Source organism: Cryptotermes secundus, unplaced genomic scaffold (assembly GCF_002891405.2).
Source record: "Cryptotermes secundus unplaced genomic scaffold, Csec_1.0 scaffold181, whole genome shotgun sequence".
In the NCBI taxonomy this organism is placed as follows: domain Eukaryota; kingdom Metazoa; phylum Arthropoda; class Insecta; order Blattodea; family Kalotermitidae; genus Cryptotermes; species Cryptotermes secundus.
In genome coordinates, this window is record NW_019723906.1 from 1,086,986 (window position 1) to 1,111,072 (window position 24,087).

The 24,087-nt window shown below is 39.8% G+C and overlaps 1 protein-coding gene across 1 annotated transcript; it reads right to left on the minus strand.

Annotated features, from left to right (window-relative positions):
- Positions 1-6,019: 6,019 nt before the first annotated feature.
- On the minus strand, positions 6,020-24,082 carry LOC111861961 (sensory neuron membrane protein 1). The gene is made up of 10 exons (XM_033750523.1): positions 24,044-24,082; positions 19,466-19,573; positions 18,094-18,251; positions 14,383-14,530; positions 13,073-13,327; positions 11,326-11,537; positions 10,593-10,768; positions 9,979-10,097; positions 7,935-8,060; positions 6,020-6,244 (listed from the first exon to the last, which is right to left on the minus strand). Exons 1-10 carry the CDS (start codon positions 24,080-24,082, stop codon positions 6,020-6,022), a joined length of 1,566 nt encoding a protein of 521 aa, XP_033606414.1.
- Between the last annotated feature and the right edge of the window lie 5 nt (positions 24,083-24,087).

A 24,087-nucleotide genomic window follows, 5' to 3' on the forward strand; every position in this document is an offset into this window, starting at 1 on the left:
ATTTCAAGTACAGTATCAGGTGTCCGTGACCGAGCTGTCATCGCCCAAGAATTGTCGGTGCGCGCGCAGCCTTACATTTTCTGCTTTGATAATCGCTAACTGATATCACGCAAATAATTTGAAGTTGCTGATCGCAGTCATTGGTGGCTTCAGTGAGTACGTCATTGGAAAGGAAATTCAGTTCAAATTAAGGGGAAGTTCTGAAGTTCTTCTCCAAGTAATTGTGGGCGGTGAACTTCGTTGGAGGTGCCTTTAGAGAATTCTGTTCTAGATATGAAGTCTACATGGCTAAAATCGCTATAGGGGAAAGTAGGTCATAGCTGACGTGTATGTTTCATAATCGGGAGAACAGAATCGAATTGCGAAACAGGCACTTACTCGTTTTTGCTGATTGTTTTAAGTTCTTCCAACTTACAGCTGAATTTAAGGACTGTTAGTAATCGTAAAAACATACAAAAATCGAACAGTCTGACATACTGAAATGTATGATTGTAGGCAGAACGTAAAAGGCCTATACTGCGTAATAAATTTATGGTCTAGTAGCCTAAACGCATGAAGAACGAGATGCGAACTGAGAAACTAGAGGTCCGAGGGAAACGAAATTATTCTTGAAAACAAGTTTATAAATGTTAGATCTTTTACATGTGCTACTGCTTAGTATGAGACGTAAAACACGAAGCACAAAATTATTTCCAAACACATAGATATCTTAACTAATTCTACGGATCAGCGAAGCTAATAGTTGTTCAACTCGTCAAGAAATATCCCCCCTTCCTCGTGCTTTAAGGAAGCTGAAGGTTAATTACCGTGTTCACAAGAGCCCTCCCTCGGTATTATATGTGAAAATAGATTTAAATGATTAATATTTGTAGCATAAGCCCTTATTCGCTTTTCTCATTATTAAACGAAATATAGTTGAAATAATCTCCAATAAATAATAGACATATTAACAATATGACCTTCATCAAGTAAAGCTTGAATATTTGAAATGAACATGTTGAAAACTCTTAATAATTTTCTTTAACGAAAGACTCCATCTTAAATTATTTATGTTGTCTGACGGAAAAAACGGAACTAAGAAATAGATCTTCTTATTATTTTTTGAAGCGTTGGGCCCTAAGGCCTGTTAGTGTTCATTGCCAGACGGACCAAATTTTTGACCGTCACAGAAAGGGAAAATATAAAGATACAGATGAGGCAACAAAATTTACGTACGTTTCAATGCCGAAGAACGCCTGTAGATGACGACCCTGACATTTTTAAAGCCATGAAAATGATGGTATTAGAAATAAATAGCAAATAAAATGGCGATGCGACGGTGATAACGACACTGACAGCATACTGTGATGAGCTTCCGATGTTTCGTTACTCGGGCCATGTGAAATCCGGAATAAGATATAGCCAGTGTTCTCTAAATAAAGGCTTTGGTATACTGCATGTACTGTGGGAAGGAGCTTATGTCATCGCCATTTCTTAGGCCGCTACACCATTCTCAGAAGGTTAACTGATTCTATTTCCGGTGTTCATGCGCCGGTGTGCGCCTTGACACTGGAGAATGATGTCAGCACTCTTCAGAACTATGGAAAAGTTTAATTTTCTAGCAAGTGGAAATAATCATTAGTATTAATTGTTTTCCTGGGAATAAAACTGACCTTCCGTTTCTGTATTTGTGACACTAAGAAATACAGTCGGGTTGTGATTCCCGTATTATCTCCTGGATATTCAGTAGATGAATCAGAGCCCAAATTTCGACTATTATATCTGTTCACGATTCCCGGCATGTGGATTTTTGCTTCTTCAGAAAGCATGGCTTTGGTCATATAACCGTCGTCGTCGTTGAACGATATCACAGCTAATTCTATAATTGAAAATAATAAATTATTCTCAGTGTGTGTACAACATGATCTCAGATATATATATAGGTCCTGTAATGGTGCTCTCAAAAAGAAGTCAGATATATTCTATGAAGTTCTGTTGTGGAGTCTATTGGCATGGCACTCTCTAGATTCCCCCATTTCTAGTCGCAGAAGATTAATAGTTGTTTCTTTGGTAGTGGAAATTAATCCTCTATGCCAAGTGATTTGCCACGTCCTTAAGCTGCATTATTTTAGCAGAAATTGTGCATGAACTTAGCCCCAATGATTGTTCTCAATGATATTTTAATTTACTCTGTAATCATTAACGTTACAACAATATTTTACATATTTCACATAAAACATATATATTTGCATTGCAGATAACACGTTCTGCACAATGTATAAATTTCAGTGGAGAGAAAATTAACTTTGTTTATTCGGTCCATTCAAATGATTTAATAAGGGTGTTAAAATTTAAAACGTTTACAGTTAAACAAGAATTATGAGCTATCAATGTATTTAATAACTACTACACTAAATATAAACAAACTATTTAATAAGAATTGATGTAAACAAACTTTTAGAAAGTCGTAGGTCATTGACGTTGAAAATCGGTTCATATGAATACAAATATATGAGAGACATATCTGCGGAAACGTCCTGATTTTACTGTAAATAAATTATTCTTCACGAATTGTAACACAATATCCCACAGTCTCCAAGCGTTAAATATCTCGGAATCCATATGGATTGTAGACTCACATGGAAAGATCACGTAATCAAAAAACGCAAACAGATACACTTAAAAACCAAGGAGCTAAACTGGTTAATTGGAAGAAGATCCAACCTATCCATAGAAAACGAAGTCCTGCTTTATAAGACAATAATCAAACCAATCTGGCCTTGCGGAATCGAGCTCTGGGGCTGCGCTAGCAAATCAAATATATCAATAATCCAGAGAAGCCAGTCAAAAATACTTCGAATTATAACAAATGCACCCTGGTATGTAAACAACCAAACGTTACATACAGATCTAAATATACCATACATCGAAGACGTCATCAGAGAAAAAAGTACCATACACCACAACAAACTAGCAAATCACCCAAACGACATACAACAGCCACTCGTTGAACCGCAGTACAACTGAAGACTCCGAAGATACTGGCCAGCTGACCTAAAAGAAAAATAAGAGGGACTCACCACGTCATTAAAGAGTATCACAGCTCTTACGCCAGCAAACTAGCTCATAGAATTGTAGATTCTGATTGATTAATAAAAAATAAAGAATTGTAATAACACAACGTGTCAGTTTCTCTCGTGTCTCAAGATTACGAACAAAGGTGGGTATACAAGCTCGTAAGAAGTCAATATCTATGAGACCTGAAAATTTTACAGCTACGAAGACTCATATTATGGGCTTCAGGGACATTTTTAACGCTGAAAATATTGTAAATCTATGTTTATTTCGTGCTAGTGAAATGTTCGTTGAAAATTGAACGGGAAATTGTTGACTATTCCCATATCTAACAGCGAATTTCTTAATTCGCCATTTTATTGATCCACTATTATACATTATGACACCTGAGGAGCAGTTCGCTGAATATATACGAGTACTCCACATAACATTCTTCAACATAGGCCTGGACTGCAATACCGACTGAAGCATTTCATTTCCAAAATAATCTGGTCCTGTTCTCAACTTCTCGTATTACCAATGTTCCACATTCCCCTAGTAGGGCTAGCTCAGTCGGTATAGCGACTGGCTACGGGCTGGACGACCGAGGGGTCGGAATTCGAGTTCCAGTAGGGTCAAGAATTTTCTCTGCTCCACGTCGTCCAGATTGGCTCTGGGGTTCACCCAACTTCCTATCAAATGGGTAAAGGGATTTTTCCCTGGGGTTAAATCGGCCGGGCAGTGAAGCTGAACGCTCAACTCCAGCTAATGTCGAGGTCAAGAAAATGTGAATTTCTACACCCCCCATATGCCTTCATAGCATAGTGCTTAATTAGTGAACAAGAAGGCAACTTTACATTTTACCACGTTCCCTTGCAATACCCTACACACCCATCTACAGTTCATTATAAGCCCGAATCCAATTCTGGATCCAAGCCTTAACTTTTGATGTTCTCGCAGCGGTACAATCCGGAGAAATTCAACGGATGTATCTGAGAAATATATTGCCTCTATCTTCAGGTCAAAGACGAAGCCAGGCAAGGAAACATTGATAAAAATATCTAAATTTTACAGTGTAGCTGATCATAGCACACTTGTTATGGCAGTATTATAGCGAGTAGAACAACTATCGGACCTGTAACCTCTAGTTCCTTGACGTATTATGTTGTGATTAATACAGTGCGTACAATCAAGTGCGCGCCGCGGCTGCAATTNCGAGATCCACGTGCGAAACTAGAACTACTATAGTCTTGGCCCAGTATCTGTCAGGGACAATGCCATGAGACTGATCGGGTCAGGGGAACTGAAGAAAGAAACTCTAGATTAGAAGCCATTCGTTATATATTACAGTAATTAGCAATATCGCGTGGGGAGCTTCCTTACTTCCAAGCGCATGAATTAGTAAAACTGTTCGTTTGGCAGAGACGAGCTACTTTCCTTTAGTCGATAAATGTTCCCCGCTTCTTAATTCATAACACATGAAACGTGGATTGATTTTACATTACAAGAGAAGGAAGAGAAGGTGCCCAAAACTCATGATCCGGGAGTAAATATGTGTTTCATATATATGTTCCACTTTAATGGTTTTAAAAAAATCTACCCCAAATGGAGGATGGAATGTTATCACCATTAAATTCACATTTAGTAATGAAAGAATTATAACTGGCTAACTCCATGGGACAATCCTCGTCTGGAATCTTTTAGTAGCTCAGCTGAACAACATATTCGCTGCCTTTATTTTATTAAACATGAGGGTTCATTACCATATCCACAACAGTCCCCTACCTTTCCCCGTCATCACTCAGATGAATCCACACTCCTTACTTCATTATGATAAGTTTTAATTCTGTTATAATAAATAACATTCAAAAGTTTGTAACGATGGTACATTAACACAAACATTGTGATTCTGAATATTATTCATGTCAATTTTTGCTTAAACCACAAGTTTCTGACACCGGCTTTTGTGTCCATCTTCAGGTGGAATCTACTCAATTGGGCCCAACCGGTAGAGCTAGTCCTTACCTCCGGACACCAGCAGCAATACAAGAGAGTATGTATAAACCAACCACAGCACAAACCATCCTCGAGAGTTAAGGCAAGCATTAAAAATAATTAACAAAATCTCCACAAGCATGAGGCCTAGCATCTATGTCCATGCACTATTTGACGGCTAATGTTGTTGAAACCAGAAAACTACCAGAATAGAAGTCATCACTAAAGAGACAAATTCTCTGTGCGGCACTAACATAAAAACAAATTCACATTGCATCTACACTGGAGGGAAATGTAGTTTTCTGACTTCTGCTGCAATAATGGGAGTCCAGCTGGAAGAGATGTCCAATCTGGGTTGACTGATCTGTTGATCTACAAGAGATACGTCGGCGGATTCCCGATATTTCCTGTATGTGATGTTCGGTTCATTCTGCAAGACCTTCGTTTCTTTTCAACATACCATATGGCCTTTTTCGGAAGCAAATTGGGATAACTTTGCTTTCTCAAGTAGACTTTGTATCAGGTTATATTTGTGGTCCTTAATGCATACTTGTAAGTGTCTGCTTGTTTCACCGATGTAGCATCCGCCACAATCACATGGGATATTGTACGTACATACACTGTTTAGTCTGCTAGACATTTCTGTCCGGTCCAGTTTTCATCAATGTCCCAAGGAGTGAATGTGTTAATTTTCAAAATGGTCCTGACATTGAAGCGGTTCCCAATGTCTAGTTCTTCTAAGTGAATTTCTCCCTAAGATTCTCTGACCAAACCTTTGTACGTACAAATTACGTATCCTTCACAGGCGTTTATTGAATTCCGTGTTAATTGTTTTGTAACTCGTATAATAACCGGTGGAAGATAAAAATGATGAAGCTCTGTCTGATGTAATTCTCCATTTCTCCATAAAATTGCCTGTAACGTGTTCAGATATTCTCCTCAGCACCTTTTCTCAAACACACTCACTCTCTATTCTTCTCTTAGGTCGCCTTCAATAACGCAATGGCGTCTCGATATCTCGTGGCGAAACTTCTGGAGACTTCCTTCCCAAGGCAAGAATAGCGCTGATTGTCAACTTCTGAATCAGAATGAACAGTCCAGTGGCTACCAGGATCCCTCCGACGACAATTGTTATCCACTTGAAGATATTTATGATACTGATAATCACAAATATACTTTTCAGTTGACTCACGTATTTATCGTCCAGTTCCAGACCCTGTGTAACACAGAAGTTAATATTAACAGGGACGAATTTCGGTTTTTGAAGTATGTTAAGATTACAATAATCTGTTGCCTCCATTTTCAGAGTAGTTTTTACCGTGAAGATGAGGGCAGCACCTTCCTCTGTAACGTCGGTAAACATCTACCAGAGTACATGGCATCGAAACCACGGCGAGGACATTGAATATCACGTATTGTTTATTAGGTAAAGATGAAGTTGTCACTGTGGTTAATTGAGGCCCAGACCTTGAAGTCGTATGGAGCCACAGAAACAAAAATTTCTAAAATTATCGGTAGATGGAAGTGAGCTTCACGCGCCGGCCTCTTTACCCCCGGGGTAAGAGCCCCCGAACTCCGATCCCTTGACCGTCCACCCCGTAGACACTCGCTGTACCGACTGCACTATCCCGACTTCCATAGTCATAAAAGTGAAATATTTGATCAAATCTACGATATATATAATTGCGAGAAATTACATATACGAAGTGTTCTATCTCCCAGAATATGACGGCCTGAAGTCCGCTGAAAGTGAGAAGAAATTCCGTAGGAACATGTCGCCTCTATTTTCAGGGTCAAAGAATAAGCGAAGCAAGAAGCAAAACTTTCACAGTACTAGACAGCATTATGTCCCTGGAGGCAGGAATCTTCACATTCACAGCTGTGAGGACGCCGAATTCGACAAAAATTTGCTATGTATCTGTAAGGGCTCTGTGTCTGTGATATGTTTCATTTAGTCATGTAATATGTAACTTCTGAGGAGCACAAACATGAAATCATCCCTGTGCCTAACCCCAGATTTTTAACGGATTTAAAGTTAAGTTTCGTGTGTTCCAATTTAGCGCATGAGAATAAGTGAAAGGCCAGCTTCACGTCCTGGTATATTTAACAAAGTGATACGAAGCTCTCTAACTGTCGGGTTATGGGTGGCCGTAAGCCACTCTCAGTATGGCCGCCGAGAGATATTCCTTAGTGTATTTATTGCTACTGGTTCATGTGGGGAAAATTTTGGACATCGAAACTTCTGTAATTTATTTTCTAATCAAATAGACAGGTCCACTATATGTCATTATGATTCACTGTATTGTGACGTATAGACCCATTGCTAGGCAACGACTCTGTAAACACATTCCTGCGGGAGGCAACGCGCGCAAAATTGAGCGTCAGTAAACACGCCTAAAATAATACGGGACAATTGAAGAAGGTATTTACTTCGTGGTGAGAGCAAAACGGTTATAAGGAAGAGTTCCTGTTGTCAGAGAGGGCTAGTCTCCAGTGACAGAGAAAAACAGATAAGTCCATTAATTGATATTGCCTCTTTCTAAGGGTCCCAACTGAGTAAGTGTCTTCCCCCCTCACCTGAGAACGGAAACAGACCCAGTTTCCGAAACGTCATGTTCTCTTTAATCTAGAGTAACGGCGATGGGAAAGGTCCAAAACCGCAGTAATTCAATGGAGATATATCTGCACTATTTCTTGATCTCAACAATATATGGAGGTGAGTGGTCAGCTTCACGTCCCGACTGCTTTACCTTAGAGGAAGGAATTCATGATACTCATTGGAGAGGAGCCTGGGTGAGCCCAGAGCCGGTTCGGAAACTGTGAAATAGAGGAAATCTCTTTCCCCTGCCGGGAAATATCCCAATCAGTAGATCAATTACTGGCATGTATATGTTTGTGAATCTTACCTCATCGACCCAAAGGATTGGAAATATCATGGCATGCAGATTCTTCATAGGCGTGAATTTGCTGACTTTGCGTAAAATAATATTGAACTGCAGCCTCTTATATCCCAGCATTGGAGTGCCTGTCAACTGAAATGTATAAAAGAAAACAAGATCTAGAAATAACTCGTATTGAAGTGAATTTTGGGTTTGGTGTTGACTGGATTCATCTGGTTCACGGTAGGTACCAGTGGAGGGCTCTTGTGAACACGGTGATGAAAATTCGGGTCCCATAAAATATAGGGAAATACTTGAGTGGCTTAGCGACTGGGGTTCTCAAAAAGGACTCAGCTCCATTGAATTAGTTAGTTAATGCATTTCTTGTATTTCAGGAATTTTTTCTTCTCTGAGTTAGGTTCTTGGAGGGTGGAACTCTGTTTTCACACCATGCGTTATATTAAGGCGACAGAAAACAGAGGTTTAGGAAGTTCTCCTTCAACTTATTACACAATAATAAATGTGTAATAGTAGTAAATAGTAATGTTATGTACGAAGAATATATTAATAAGAAGAAATTGTTTGCTACCACTCAATTAAAAATAATTTTGCTTCCCGTCATGTAACTATCTTTAATCACAAAATTGCCTGTGATCTTGAATAGGCGTGAAACTCGGTCTTTCACGTTAAAGAAAGGATGCAGATCGAGTGTCTTTACGAACAGAGTACTGAGTACTGGAACCCAAAAGAGAGGAAGTAACTGAAGGTATGGAGAATATAGCGTAATAAGGGGTTTCATAAATTGTATTCCTCGGAAAAAGCAATTAGAATTATGGAGGGAAGAAGGAGGAGATGGACAGGTCATGTAGCGTGAATGTGATATAAGAGAAGTGCATACAGATATTTGGTAAGACAATCTGAAGGAAAGAGATAACTAGGAAAATCTAGACATAGACCTGATGACATGAAGAAAATATATTTCAGAGAAAGAGAAAGGGAGTATGTACTGGATTCATCTGGCTCATGATAGAGAGCGGTGTCGAGCTGTTGTGAACACGGCAATGAACCTTCTGGTTCTTTACCGTGCAATATTCACGTTGACCACCGTGAGAACCTCTTGTCCCGCATCTGTTAGGACTGTCTCTCGTTCGTCAGAAGCGAAAGGGGCGTTCCATTATTAAGTTCGGCCTTATCCTTAGGTCAAGACGTCAATTATCTACTTTATTTCCTGTCCAGTGGTTCACCTACCGAGAACCACACTGAAATAATAGAGCTCCATCTTTTGAACACCAAAGGCGAGCATGACGCAATAACACACAACATAGCACGACATATCCTAATCAACCCAACTGCAGTAACTGTGACATAAAATGTGTGTATATATAATATGAATTTTAACATAATATTTGTTTTGGTTTGTTTAAGAAAGTTGTGACTATGATATTTTAAATTATATATATATATATGATGATTGGGCTGATCCCCCTTCCAAGGTACCGAAGAGTCTCGGGAATGCCCTATGCTCCAAGTGAGATCAACAGGAATATGAATAAATGAATGGTAAACTGTAAAGTTGTCCCTGTGCTTAACTAATTAAGCACTACGCCATGAAGACGTACGGGGGAGTTGATGTATAGATCCACATTTTCTTGACCTTGGCACTAGGTAGATGTGATTGGTCAGCTTCACGCCCCGAGAATGAGCCCCCGGTGCCCTTTGGATAAGAGGTTTAGTGGACCAAATTGATTTATATATATATATATATATAAAAGAATTTAAATCTCCCTTTAATATGGTACCCCCATGAAGGTGGTCTTGTATGACTGAAACTTGCTGGGTGTTGAAAATATACGTCCAACACAAGGAAATAAACTACACATACTTTGGTGCTAAATTGTGTCTAGTTTTAATATGAACGGTATATCGGGAAAATGAACACCTTAAAAATATTCTAGCCAATCTGATATATCACATAACACAAAAGTGAAATAACTACGGCCAGGGGACACCGGTCTCCACGCCCCTTCTCTTCATGTGGTCCGCACCAGAAAGATGCAGAAACGATGCTTACCGGTTCGAAGTGTAGCGTAGTTTCATGACGCGCCTGCTCGGGGTACAGTCCTGTCACTTCGTTCAAATAGTCTTCGTGGGCTCGGAAAAAATGGGGGAGCGACACTGCGAGGGGGGCCCCTGTTGCAACAAAACATTGCATGAATATTACTGGGGCTAGTGACTTTATCTTGTGTTAAGCTTTAACTGAAAGAAAATTCGGCAGTTCAACACGGTGTTTGACTTCAGCCCATAGTTTACCGGTATCTTGCATAAAATGGACTCTGTTTCCTTCTGCTTATTTAACGACGTGTATGATAGGGTTCTGAGAAGTGATGAATTGGATACTGTTTGCAAGGAATTGGTGGCAACTTAATTGAGGCCTTTGATTACATGGACCGAGGAAACCATGAAAAGACAGTCGGTGTCCTGGCAGGGATACCGGCTATTATGACTTATATTTCTCGTGGTATTCCTCGGGTCCTCCAGGAAGATGCCAGGAGAGTACACTGATCAGATCACTGCCAGATCTTTTCGTGGCGACGGCAGCTAACTTAGAATTGTTTGATAGCCGAACAGATGTTCGTCGCATGAGCTTCTGCATTTAGAATTGCCTCTCCTCTGAGCATGACTTACCTGTGCACCTTGTAAGATCGTGAACACCTCTCTTAAGGCAGGATTTCGGAGTCGTACAGAAGCACTTGAGGTCTGGGTTGTTAGACATGTCGCCGAAATCTGCCGAATATATGTTTCCCTTTATGCCTTTGTAAACGGTCGGTCCTACATACCTTGCATTTAAAGATCTGAAAGTAAACGTAAATATTCATATCTTACGCTTTCTCTTTATATTAATCTCCTGCAGTAGCTCAAGCCCGACATCAGCTTGATCATCACAGTCGAGTAAACGAGAACATTGGACTATTTTGTGATGCCTAATGAAGCAAGTGCTCTCAATGCACAGATTCTGTCATTGCATTTCCTTTTTGGCTAAGAACATACACAAAGCGCCAGAAGGGCTCCTCAGAAAGAAGATCTGGGACTGTCGATATATCGGACATTCGGCCACTTGCCAAGACACCCGGGTGTCGATGTATCGGACATTCACCCACTTGCAATGTCACTCGGGTATCGATTTATAGGATATTCGGAAACTTTCCGAGTCACTCGGGTGTCGATATATCGGACATTCGCCCACTTGCAATGTCACTCGGGTGTCGATTTATAGGATATTCGGAAACTTTCCGAGTCACTCGGGTGTCGATATATCGGACATTCGCCCACTTGCCAAGACACCCGGGTGTCGATGTATCGGACATCCGTCCTGAAAAAAATATGGCTTCATGAAGTATTTCCACAATTCAAGACCTGCCTGCACAAATCAGGTGCGTAAGCGCGTACAGATACGCCGTCCTGAAGAAAAGGCGGGAAGATGCTGCCGTCCGTCCCAGAAAACTCATTGCACTTGGGGCCACTCCACACTGACATTCTCGGCTGCTCCTTGTAGGCCACGACGCGACCAACATCCGCCACGTTCTGGATGCCACGTTTCAGGCGCAGGCGTTCTTGGAGAGTCCCATTTTTCTGCAGTTTAAACACAAACATATCCTGGGACTACTCCGGAAAAGTAATTTATTCTGTGTGTGCTTTTAATTTTCTATTCCACATAATTATGAAATTCTGTATAAAGCTCAGAATGTATACATCTGGAAAATATGTACTGAATCATAGGTGTAAATTATGTTAGTGGAATGCAGACAGACAGGAAAAGAAATTTGAAAATCACTGATGACGGCATGAAAAATTTTTTATACTACATGAAAGAAATTGAAACTTAGATAGTTTCGTTTAAGATCCTGTCAGTTATCTCTCCATCATAAGCTAACAAACAAATAAACAGCCCAACTAACTAACTAACTAACTAACTAACTGGTTCACTGACTGAATGAATGAAAAATAACTGTCAACTTACTAACTACTCCATAAGGCAAAATCCGTCTTGGCATAATAATAATAGCCATCTAACAGAAAAAATCGTCAACTTTTATGAATCCCTAAGATTCATTTGATGTTTATCTTAGATCGGTTTTGATGGTGTTCTCTTCTCTACACCTTGGTTTTCCAACTAGTTCCTTCCCTTCAGGCTGCGGAGTAAAATTTGTGCTATGTGCCCCGTCCATCTTACCATCCTCAATTCCATTTCCGTAATAATATTTTATGAAAAGCGCAACTTATGAAGCTCTTCATTACAAACTTTTTCTCCAGCCTCATGAAATTTTCTTCCATTTCAGTCCATATATTTTCCTCTGGCACCTGTTTTGTACCCATGCAAAGCAGCATGAAAATTCTAACTTCCTGTGTTGTAATCTCTGCGTTCTTCTCTTGGAGACCAGCAGACAAAGCGTTCGGATTTGAATAATTGAAAGCAGTTCCAGATTCTTTTTAATGTAACATTCATTTGTTTCTTTCATTCCCGAATATTTTACACTTGCCACGTTATTTTACTAATATCACTAAAACAATTATTATTTTTATTATTATTATTGATTTTAGCGCACTTTTCTTATTTGGGAAAAATAAAAGTAATCTTATGCAACCACCATGCTGTCTGTGTGTCTATGTAACCCCCCATAACAAACTTTGAATGGCTGGAGCAATCTGTATGAAACTGAGCCCGCCTCAACGGCATGCTTCATAAATCCCTTCCATCAGTTTGTGTGTCTGTACGTACATCCCTCGATCATTGCTAGGCAACGACTCAGTAAAAAAGTTATCGCGGCAACGAATATACGAACAACAGGTTCGTTTTGTATGCAGTCCTTGTCGTATGAAAGGGAAGTATGCGGTTATTTGTTCACATAATTTATTATTATTATTATTTGACTTTATGTTATATTTGTCCAGTATGTAACTGCTTTTATCTACACTGTGATGTGTCTGTAACTGTCCTTGTGACTACTGACTCGGCACATAAATAACAAAGAATTGAATGAATTATTGATCGTTCCTTCCATTGTTATCTAATGATGATTACGAATATGAAATTCATTATTAGAGCAATGACGTATTATTGTATTATTAGTATGACGACATAAAAGCCGAAATGGCATGGTACTTACGACACCAAAGAAGGAGAATTTGAAGGCGTTCTTTCCCACTTTCTGGAAGTCCTTGCCTTGTGTTTTCATCAGCATGCAGAGTGCCTTAGCAGTGAAGTCCTTCAAAGTGCAGTTGATAAGGACGCCATCAAAGAGAATGTCTTTGGCAGTAGCTGTGAGGAACATGGAGTCCTGCGTACCGAAGATCATTGGGATCGCCCGGGTGATGGCGGGTAGCATGACCGCCATATCTCTTTCTGCTGACAGCACCATGCCCTAGACAATTCAGACGGCAAGTTTTATATCAAAGTAATGTGTTATTGCCACAAAGACCATTAGTACGTAAGTTCACAACAAGTTAAGTTAACATGTCAAGTAATATGTATTTATGAGCTGTGGTATTAATTGTTTATGCAAGTTCACACGGTAGCCATGTCGGTATTGTTGACACGGAGCGTTTTGCATTAGAACCCATGACAAATGAGGATCCCACAGGAAGTAAAACCTTTTAACGCAACAGCGCATAGATCAGCCAAAGGACCACAGTAGATATTTAATACCGAAACTCGGAGAAAACCTTCCACTCTTGTGATGACAGGCGTCCGTTTCTAATTACTGTGACATAATAGCTAGAAGCCAGAACAGTGGAGAGAGAAATGAGGCTGTCGTTACTAGGCAACGACCTGTAAACAGGCTTTACTATTCCAGCATTTAGCCACTATGCCGCTGTATGTAGTAAATTCACTATCCCTCAGTTGTATTTCAAGGGAACAGAATTGATTTATAACGGTATTTAGTCAGTAGTAACTTGAATGAAAGTTTCTTACTTCTATTCCTATGTCACCTCATAAGGCATATGCATTAACTAATTAACTCCACAGAACACAGCCCTTCATGGAAATTATAGCGGAGATTTTGCAATACTGCTCATGTTCTCAGTTGCAGACTTCCCGCCCAGGGGCCAAGGCCTGACTTCAAGGAAAGTGGAACTTGTAGTAGAGTCTTTAAGTCCGATGTTTTCATGTCAGTTACTGTATCGCCAACGTTCCACGATTCCTGATGTGTCAGCTGGATCAACCGACATACAGTAAACCACACAATAAACAGTTGAATCTGAAGTTTTGAGACCAGTGACTATGAGGACTGCAATCTTCTGGTTTGTAACGTCGTGTAGTTTGGTGGAAATCCACCGACGTTTCGGAGGAACGTGTCGCATTCATCTTCAGGTTGAAGAGTAAGCCAAGAAAGAAAACAGCACGCCGATATACTTATGCCCAACTACACAGTGTTACTACCCAGAAGACTGTACTTTTCAAATAAAAAATGTTTACCAAAATAAGTAGATGAGGAATGGTGATAATTTCGTCTCCAGTCAGCTGTCCGGATTGCTGCCTGTTGAAGAACCATGTGTCTCGGTTATTGAAAGATATGCTATCGTCTTCCTCATGGTCCAGAAGCTCCGCCTTGTGCTTATACTCACTGCAATGGAGTTCCAATTTGCTAAATACTGATATAGAATTTCCATGTTCTCAATTTCCAGGCTTACTGAATTTCTGTAGAGGTATATGTGAAATTTATTTTAGTGCACCTTTTTTTAGTCACATTCTGAGTTGCCCGCAAGAAAAGCTACAGTTTTATTTACAGGTTCATGCATTCGAAATTTGTCTTGAGGGTGACTGTGTTACAATATACAAGAGAAGCCGAAATTAAAATAAAGGAAATTTAATCCATAGAAATATGAAAGGTTTAACTGAAATAAAATTGTAATTTTACTTTTGGGCATCCTTGTTACAGCATGTTAGTACTACAGAATTAATTCTAACAGTTAATGTATTTTATACACACCGCACAATTTGGAATAGAAGCTACAATAAGTCGGCAAGAATTTGTTCAATTTGTATTCAGTGGAGTAATATAAAAATTAACTTAGGTCTAAATGTTGAAATAAAGAGTAAATATTGTGCCGTATAGACCCGTTGCTAGAAAACGACAGTGAATCAAACGCCTAGACAACGGCTGTTATTAGGAAAGGGCCAGCAAACAGCAACAGAGGAACAGCGTTTTCTGTGTGGTTCATGCTCAGATATTATAAGCAGGACAGTTAGTGAGAGCCACTTCAGTTGAGACGGGTAGAGTTGAGTTGAGTTGAATTGGTTTGTGAGAGAGTCAGTCAGACAATTGCTGCGGTTCAGCCATTGTGAGCTGTTGCTGTGAAAAGCTGGTAGCTGAGACCGGGAACAGTTCGGGAACCCACAGGAAGGGGAACTTACCCCTTTGGAAGCCTTTACATAGAAACGGCAGTGAAGACCGAGATTGAAAATACTAGTCTCTGTGTGACAGTGATATTTAAATTTCAGTCACAAGTTTATATGTTAAAAGAGTCCAACAAATCCTATTACCAATCCAAACCCCGTCTATAGTCATACTTATGCAAGTGAAAATATGTTTAGAAACAATGTACAAGTATATAACTCAGCAAATATTGTCTACGGAAATAAACCGTTAACCTGTATTTACGTATAAGCATCCTGTTGAATTAATAAATCTAAAACTGTTTATGTATTACACAGTCCGTCAACAATGCAACAAATTGTTCCTTCTTTCTTTCACTCTCACATTCAACAACATGTTTCGGCCCTAAATGTCCATCTTCAGGAGTTTAAGAATAGTAAGACACCTAAAGATGGCCAGTTAGGGCCGAAACAGGTTGTGTCGAAAGTGAAAGTGAAAGAAAGAACAATCTGTTGCATTTTTGACGGACTGTGTAGAACAATGAACAGTATTAGAAATAAACCAGTATTCTGCGTAATAGTTAATTTGTAACCTTTACCAGATTATGAATGCAGAATTTAAAGCAACAAAAAACATACTCGTATTTGAGAGCTGGTACATTTACATAGTGGTCGTGTTAGTAACTTTTAATTCCATATATATATATATATATATATATATATATATATATATATCTATATCCTGAACCGCCTGTGGTCTAGTAGTCAGAGTTTCTGCCTACAGATCCAGAGGTCCGAGTTCGATTCCCGGAGCTAAAAGATTTTCTGAGAAGTAGTGAATCTGGAACGGGTTACACTCAGCCTCGTGTGGATAATTGAGGAGCTATTTCAAGGAAATAGCGGCTCCGGTCTTGAAAGACGAAATTAACGGCCGTGGGGATTCGTTGCGCTGACCACGCAACACCCTCAATCTGCTAAAGTTGGCACTAACTTCACCGACAAGCGGCGGTTGCTGGGTCGATATAGTTCGCTTGTGGACTCAAGCCACGGAATTTATTTTGTTTTATATATACATATCATGCAATATCAGGGCATAACGTCGTTCCAAATTTCACATCGCTGCTTGCAATATTTCACCAGTTAGTGTAGGCAAAGAGGAAAGTCGTTTTATGTCACGTCGCGGAGAAAACAGCGCCTGAAGAGAACACGTGTTTCTCTTCTACGTATCATAGTACAGAATACCAGGTCTCTGCTGCTACTGAAAGTATTAGTAATACCCTAATTAAGAAGTTCGCACGATTGACGTATTTCATTATGGATTGTATGGAATTAAAAATTATAAACTGGAAACGGTTCAAATTTTACGTGATCAATATCATTAAACATGGAAAGTACCAGAAGTCATGGGATAGGTACCTAATATCGTGTAAGATCCCCTCTAGCCCGGCGAAGTGCAGCAACTCGACGTCACATCGATTCCACAAGTGGACGGAAGACCTCTGGAGAGATGTTGAGCCATGCCGTCTGGATAGCCGCCCACAGCTCCCTGGTATTTGTAGGTGCAGGATTTTGGGTGCGAATGGACCTCTCCACCACGTCCCATAAATGCTCGATTGGGTTCATGTCGGGCGAACGTGGTGGCCACACCATTCGTCGGAACTCTCCAGAATGCTCCTCGAACCAATTGTGGACAACTCCGGCCCGATGACACGGTGTATTGTCTGCTGGAATACCCCATCGTTGTGGGGGTACATGAAGTCCATGAAGGGCTGCAAATGGTCACCAAGCAGTGTAACGTAGCCGTCACCGGTCAATGACGTGTTTAGGTGGACGAGCGGACCCAACTCATACCACGTGAACACACCCCACACCAGTATGGAATCACCACCAGCCTGCACGGTGCCTTGTTGACAACTGGGGTTCATGGCCTCATGGGGTCTGCGCCATACCCGAACCCTACCATCCGCCCGAAACAACTGGTACCGTGACTCATCGGACCACGCCACATGTTGCCAATCATCCAGGGTCCAATTAGCGACGTCACAAGACCAGGTGAGGCGCTGTGTCCGGTGTCGTGGTGTTAACAGAGGCACTCTGGTCGGTCTTCTGCTCCCATATCCCATGGAAGCTAACGAACGCTGCACTGACCTGCTGGATACGCGTCTGGTACCTCCTGCATTGAATGTGGATGTGATTTCAGCCAGTGTCGCTTGTTTGTTAGCAAGGACAGTTCTAGCTAGACGCCGCTGGTCACGATTATTAAGCACCCGTGGTCGGCCACTGAGCTGTCCACGGTGGGTGGAAATGCCTTCCACAAGGTATTCCCGGTACACACGTGACACCGTGGATCGAGGAATGTTAAATGACTGCACAACTTCGGAAATGGAATATCCCATCCGCCTGGCACCCACTATCATGTCCCGTTCAAACTCCGATAATTCACGTCGGCTTGCCATGAGCAGACTGGCCGGTGTTCAACCTGACTCACGAGAGAACACCTCACAACTGATACTGCTCTGGGCATTTCCAAGCCGTCAAGGGACGGTGGCGCCACTTAAAAATAAATTTACATACTGCTATCCCATGACTTTTGTCACTTGAGTTTATATCTTAAGACACAGACACAATTGACAGAATTATTTTAAAATATTAAATCGCTCAGCAGGTCGACAAATTTCCCTCCTTTTATTGACCCTGGAGTTTATTATCCGCTGAACAGGAGTCCACCAGTGACTGTGTACAATTATGTCCACACAGAGAAAAATAATGAAGAGTAGCGTCCCGTTTGCTAAGCACACTTCATGCACTTACTCATAAACATAGGGCCCCACTTCCCTCAGGGCAGGTCTCTCTCCCTTCTGGATTTCCGCTGGATTTGTTACGTTAAAAAGGTACACTTTAAACCCTACGGGATCGGGAAAGTTCGACCACATTTCTCGTATTTCGGATCCTGGTTTCAAGCAGATGCTCTGAAATTAAATTATGTCATGTACTACACTAGTAAATTTAAAATTACCTAATTGAATACAGAGTTCTAGTAATAACATAGAGCAAGCATATACTGCAAATATCAATAAAATGATAGGGATTACTAGGTTTCTGGGCTTTGTCCATCGTTCGGTATTCAAAAGGACATAACGTTTTGTAAACGTGCTCTGTTTCCGTCCACAGGTGAAGGTGGAGGGAGACACCGCCTCTCTTGGGTCCGTTAAAACGGTCTGACCTCCATCACTGGAAGACCTGAGTCAGGATATCTACAACTACACGTACACCTGAGATTAGGCTCTGTCAATGGAAAACAACGAGAAATTTCACAATGAAAATATTTATAATGCGTACACATAGGTTGTCCAGTGTTTTGGGTTAGATCTTTCTAAGGGACCCGACAGAGTGGGTGTCTGAGGACGGAAACAGATCCAGTTTGCGAAATGTTATGTTTTTAGGATACCAGACGATAGACAAAGTAAAAGAATCTGTAATTCCGGGTGTATACACCATGTCAGAAGCCTTTAGAATCTACTTTATAATAGTGATGCTTGAACACTTACAAACTTGTAATAAAAATGTAAACATTCACTTCTGTCACCGAAGTAGTGGCCTAGAGGTAGCGCTGTAGACACAGATACTACTCACAGAGTAAAATCTGTACTGAAGATTGCTTTCCTATACAAATTACATACTCGTACTTTGGGTGCAAAATACATCTCTTCAGAAACTCTTTTGGAGAATGGCTTAATCGGAAATGGCTTAAAAATTTCAGTTTAACATATGAGATACCCCGATAGGAGGTCCTCCAGAATACGCTGGCAATAAATTGGTAAATAAATTGGAAAGCAAGAGACATTAACATGTGTTTTAAACTCAGAGCGCGAGAAATGTGCATTACTGATTGTCGATATATTATCCTTTCTTGTAAAAATGCATTTAGTAGTGAATGTTAATGTTTTGAAACATGAATTTCATCTATATAATATTTCAGAGTAATGTATTAACTGTCATACGACACACTGTACGTCTAACACGCAGATTAGTTGGCTAGTAATACTTAGAATACCGTTTACTCTAAGAATCCTATGAACCCCAAAACGTGCAGAGATTTGTGCGTTGAAGTAGGAGACACCTACATCAATAGTCGTCACTGTGTTTATATTTAACCAACCTTCTCTAAGAAGTTTTATCTTACCGACGCAATCTGTGAGTGAATTAGTTCTGGGAAACCGTACCACCCCAAAACTGCTCCAAGGATGATGATGATGATTCCTGAGAGGAGAAGACGTTTCGGGGTAAGATTCTGAAACGAAACTATCAGAAAAAGGGTGATAATGAAAGAAGAGTGTATTTACTTGCCATAACTAACCATACCTATCTCAGTAAATAGATCTAAATTGTTTACAATTTCATTTTACTTATCATTATGTTCCTGAAAACAATTTATTTCTACACGTCATTAAAGTCTTCAGTTAATATCAAAGAAATGTAGACAGAGAGTTAGTTAATTAATAAAACTAAGTCATTTTATATTAATTGAATCATTTTAAAAGGGGCAGCCTAAACTTAGAATATTGCATTGCTTGTTGTCATGTTCTGCTGTCCAGTTGCTGTGATGTTGGTCGAGAACGACAGAGGAGTCACACAAAAAGCCTGCAGAAACCCATGTTCTTTCGTACCATTTATTTATCTGAAGTCCTTGCAACATATTGGCATATATTTTAACAAACCAAACAATTCTATTTCATATAGCTTAATCATTTGCTCTTAGGATTACAAGGATGGTGCATCAAATAATGAATACAGAAAAGAGTATGTCCCAAACTTACATGGAGAATTCGTTCCGAGGGTTAGGGTACATTTATACTTCTCACCACATCGCGGTTGGCATGACTGCGCTAATTGAATGGTTATTATCTAAATGACACACGTTGTCTCTTTCTTTTTGTTTGTTAGTTTTTTCGCTTTGCTCCTGCTTATTTTATAATTGTTATCTGAGCTGCTGATTAAGAATATAAATTAAAAAATAATTGGATTGAATTAATTATGATCGTAATATTCTGAAATTACGTCCTTGAAAATAAATAAAATATCGTCTGCTATTTTTCCGAAATAATAAATTTAAGCAAAAAATTCATATAACAACGCCTTCAATTTCGTATATTCATAATGACATGGAATGTACCGGGCCTGCAGTCACGTTTTAAAATATAAAATAACCTCTTGAAATGATTTCATTCTAGAGAGGTATATTGAGGGAGATGAACTCGGATTGGGAAATTGAATTACACACTTAAGTACTTTTATCCTCAAGAATACCAAGGAAATATAGCAAGTTTATTTATGGAGAATGAATTTATTTTGCTTTTTGTGTTGTTAATCCGCAAGGAAAAATTGACCATCATGAATCGAATCTAAACTCAACATTTTCTCTGTTTTACTAATGACTTTCAAATTGATATATGTAAAATACAAGTTAATATCCTGAAAATATTTTATTGCTAGAAATATTGATATAGGCACCTAGACATGCAATGTCGCGGGCTGTACAAATCATCCGATTGCTGTAACTTGAATAAGACCAATCTGCTCAACTACACCTACCTAATTATAAGTTAACACTCTCAATTCGTCATAGTATTAGCATGTGAAATGGGAGTAATTGCAGTCTCGAGCGAGCTTGATAGATCATGCTCTCGAGACGTTTGTGGAGCGACTGCAAAATTGAAGGGGTCCAGTCCGAAGTAAAACTGATGAGCTATGGGCTTTTGATATTACGGAGTGACCACCAGAACTGAGCTAACAATGGAATACTTAATTTTGTAAATTATGATTGAAGATAGGCGAGTTGCTTAGTTATAAACATAAGAGAATGGGGAAAGTTTCGGGAATTAGAAAGAATGGAGAAACGTTGTAGTATTAGAACAATGCTGGAACATATTACGTAACATTGATGAGATTAATTTCTTAATTGTAGAAAAAGTACTTAGTATATTCATTGTTTTGATTTCATATAACTCGTAAATGTTATTATAGTCCACATAGAAACTGCATAATTTAGTTTTCTTACGTCCAGTCTTCAGTCTACTCCGGACGTAGATTATATTGGTGACGAATCGAAATTTCCCAGCTTCTCTGTTAATGAACGAGGATTCTGGTGAGTAAAACAGGAACTCCAACGAAACATTAAAGGATCTTTTGTTAAAATTGTCTTATCATGGGTGACTGAGTGACTGAGTAAAAACAATCACTAGGTGGTAACAACGTGAACGTTCTATTTGTTAGTTTGCTGTAAATCGTAGCATCGCTGAACTGGCTTCCCCCACCGAAGTTGAGGCATGAACAACTTTTAACAGTCTTTCGTGACGTAACACTGAAATGTAAGTAGAAAACTGTATTCGCTTAGCTTTTCCAGGGCACGTCGGCGCCTCGATAAAGATCGATATCTTTAAATCGACTTTCAGAAGTATGGCGTCAAGCAAAGAATTCCAGACAGTATCATTCGCCTCGATAATTTGCATTCTTGATGATCATGTCGAAGAAATTTGTAAAATTTTCTTCAAGGGCTGGTTGCGTTACCGGCAGAAATAAATTACAATGTTAATTGAAAGGCAGGAAATTTAAACTTGCTTGAGCGTGTCTGAAGTGTTTGAACCTGAAGGAGGCCAAATAATCTGGTTCTGCAGAAAGCTGCGTATTGTGGAGCTCGTAGTTAATTCTCTTCTCTCGATATTACTGAGAAAATAAGATGAAAATGATTATTGGTCTAGCATATAGCACTTAAAAGACAGATGAGAAATGCTCACAGAAATTTAGTCGAAAAGTCTGAAGAGTAGAGAATATTTTAGAAACTTAGGCATAGAGTAGATGATAATATTAAAACGAATATTAAAAAAGAGGATAGGAGGTTATGGACTGAATTCGTACGAGGAGTTCCGTCTCCTGGTATGTCTCGCCATATAGTCTGTTGAATGTCAACCAGCGTTGCAGAAGATGTCGCTTCCATCTTTAGGGTCGAAGAATAAGCCAAGCAAGAAACCAGCATGAAACAGGTAGGAAGCAGAGCCGTGCTTGAAGGAGACATATTCCTACGAAACTTCTTTTGATTACCAATGGACCGCGCGACGGTGTATCCCAGAAAATATACCTCTTCATAACTACCGCTTTCAGAATCTCAAATCGTACATGAATTCATGTGGCTTAGGTCAGAGACCAGCATCGGACTGTTGTGAACACGACAGTGAACCTCCGAAACCAATAAAGAACGTGGAATATTTAGATTTCCCAGGTGATATTAACTTTCTAGGATTTGAGGTTCTCACAGCGGTACTTATGAGGAGTTCTATTGTCTAGGAAATAGTGCCATGTAGTCCCTAAAAGTCGACTGATGTTTCGGAGGAAATTATTGCCTCCATCTTCAGGTTTGAAGGGTAAACTAAGCAAAAAGCCAGCATGAAACAGACACGACACAAAGTCATGTAGGCGACATATTCCTCCGAAACGTCGGTCGACTTTTACGGATTACAAGGCGTTATATTTAAGAAGACAGGAATACTGATTGTTAGTCTCTTACGTAGGATCCTGGTCAGCAAAATTAATTCATGGAATGCAGTCTTTACTACTGTTGAACATTCGGACTTTGGCTTGAATTCAGGCTACATAAATCGCCCATCCATTGCATGTCTTCACTAATTAAGGTGAACATTCAGAAGACAAATTTTCAGTCAAACTAATGAATAAGAGAAAAAATGGACAGATCTGTGTGCAATGATCATCGACTGAGTTCGTGAAAGAATTTGTAGGACCGACTGAGATGAAACTAACATTAGGCTACATGCAACACAGACATGTACTAGCAATTTCTGTTCATGTGAGGTGATTCCAGTTCACAGTTCGAAATCGCTACTAGAGTAAAATTCGACGTTCTCACAGCAGTGACTATGAAAAGTGATATCCGCTGAGATGTAACGCCGTTTAGTCTGGTGCCGAAGTTTACCTATGTTTCGGAGGAATACTATCTCACTCTTCAGAGCAAAAGGGTAAACTGAGTAAGCATGCTGTAAGTAAAGTCATTTTGATTCTTGCTCGCTTGGCTTATTTTTCGACTCTGAGAATGGAGGCAGTACGTTCCTTCGAAACGCCAGTGAATCTATACCGGACTGTACGACGTTCATTGATTGACGGATCAATTGATGAGCAAATCGGTTCAGGGTTAGAAGAATGAACGTGTGTATAGAAAAATAATTAATTTTCTTGATATTATCCATTCTCCTAATTTATATTTAAAACGACGTTTCGGAGGCTAGATTATTTTTCTGCCCTCAGACAAAGCGCCTACACTGTTGTTTACGGCCGTTAAAGGTTCTGTGTTTCACATTATAGAAAATTGTTTTTAGTAGGCTATGACCACTTAGGTTCACAAATTCACAGTGAAATGCCCTTCAAAGGACCACACACACACACACACACACACACACACACTATACTGTATCCATGTTTCTACTCACTCATTGTGTTAAGATTGTGTTTGTATAGAATATAATCCCTCACTATCACCTTCAGTCTTGTACATTTGTGCCCACAGTGAACAACGCGAAGACGCCGATGTTTGAATGGCAGAATACAACTGAATCTGAGAGTTTCGTGGGTGAAAGAACTGAAGAATATACCCGGCAGAGGAACGGCACTAAATATTTACAAGTTTCAGCATTTCTTCGCTTCACACACGGCCAGTAACCCCAAGATATCGATAAAAGAACCGCTCTATTCATACCTGTAGCCCTCCTCCTGCCTCTGCAGAGTTCAATAACATTACTC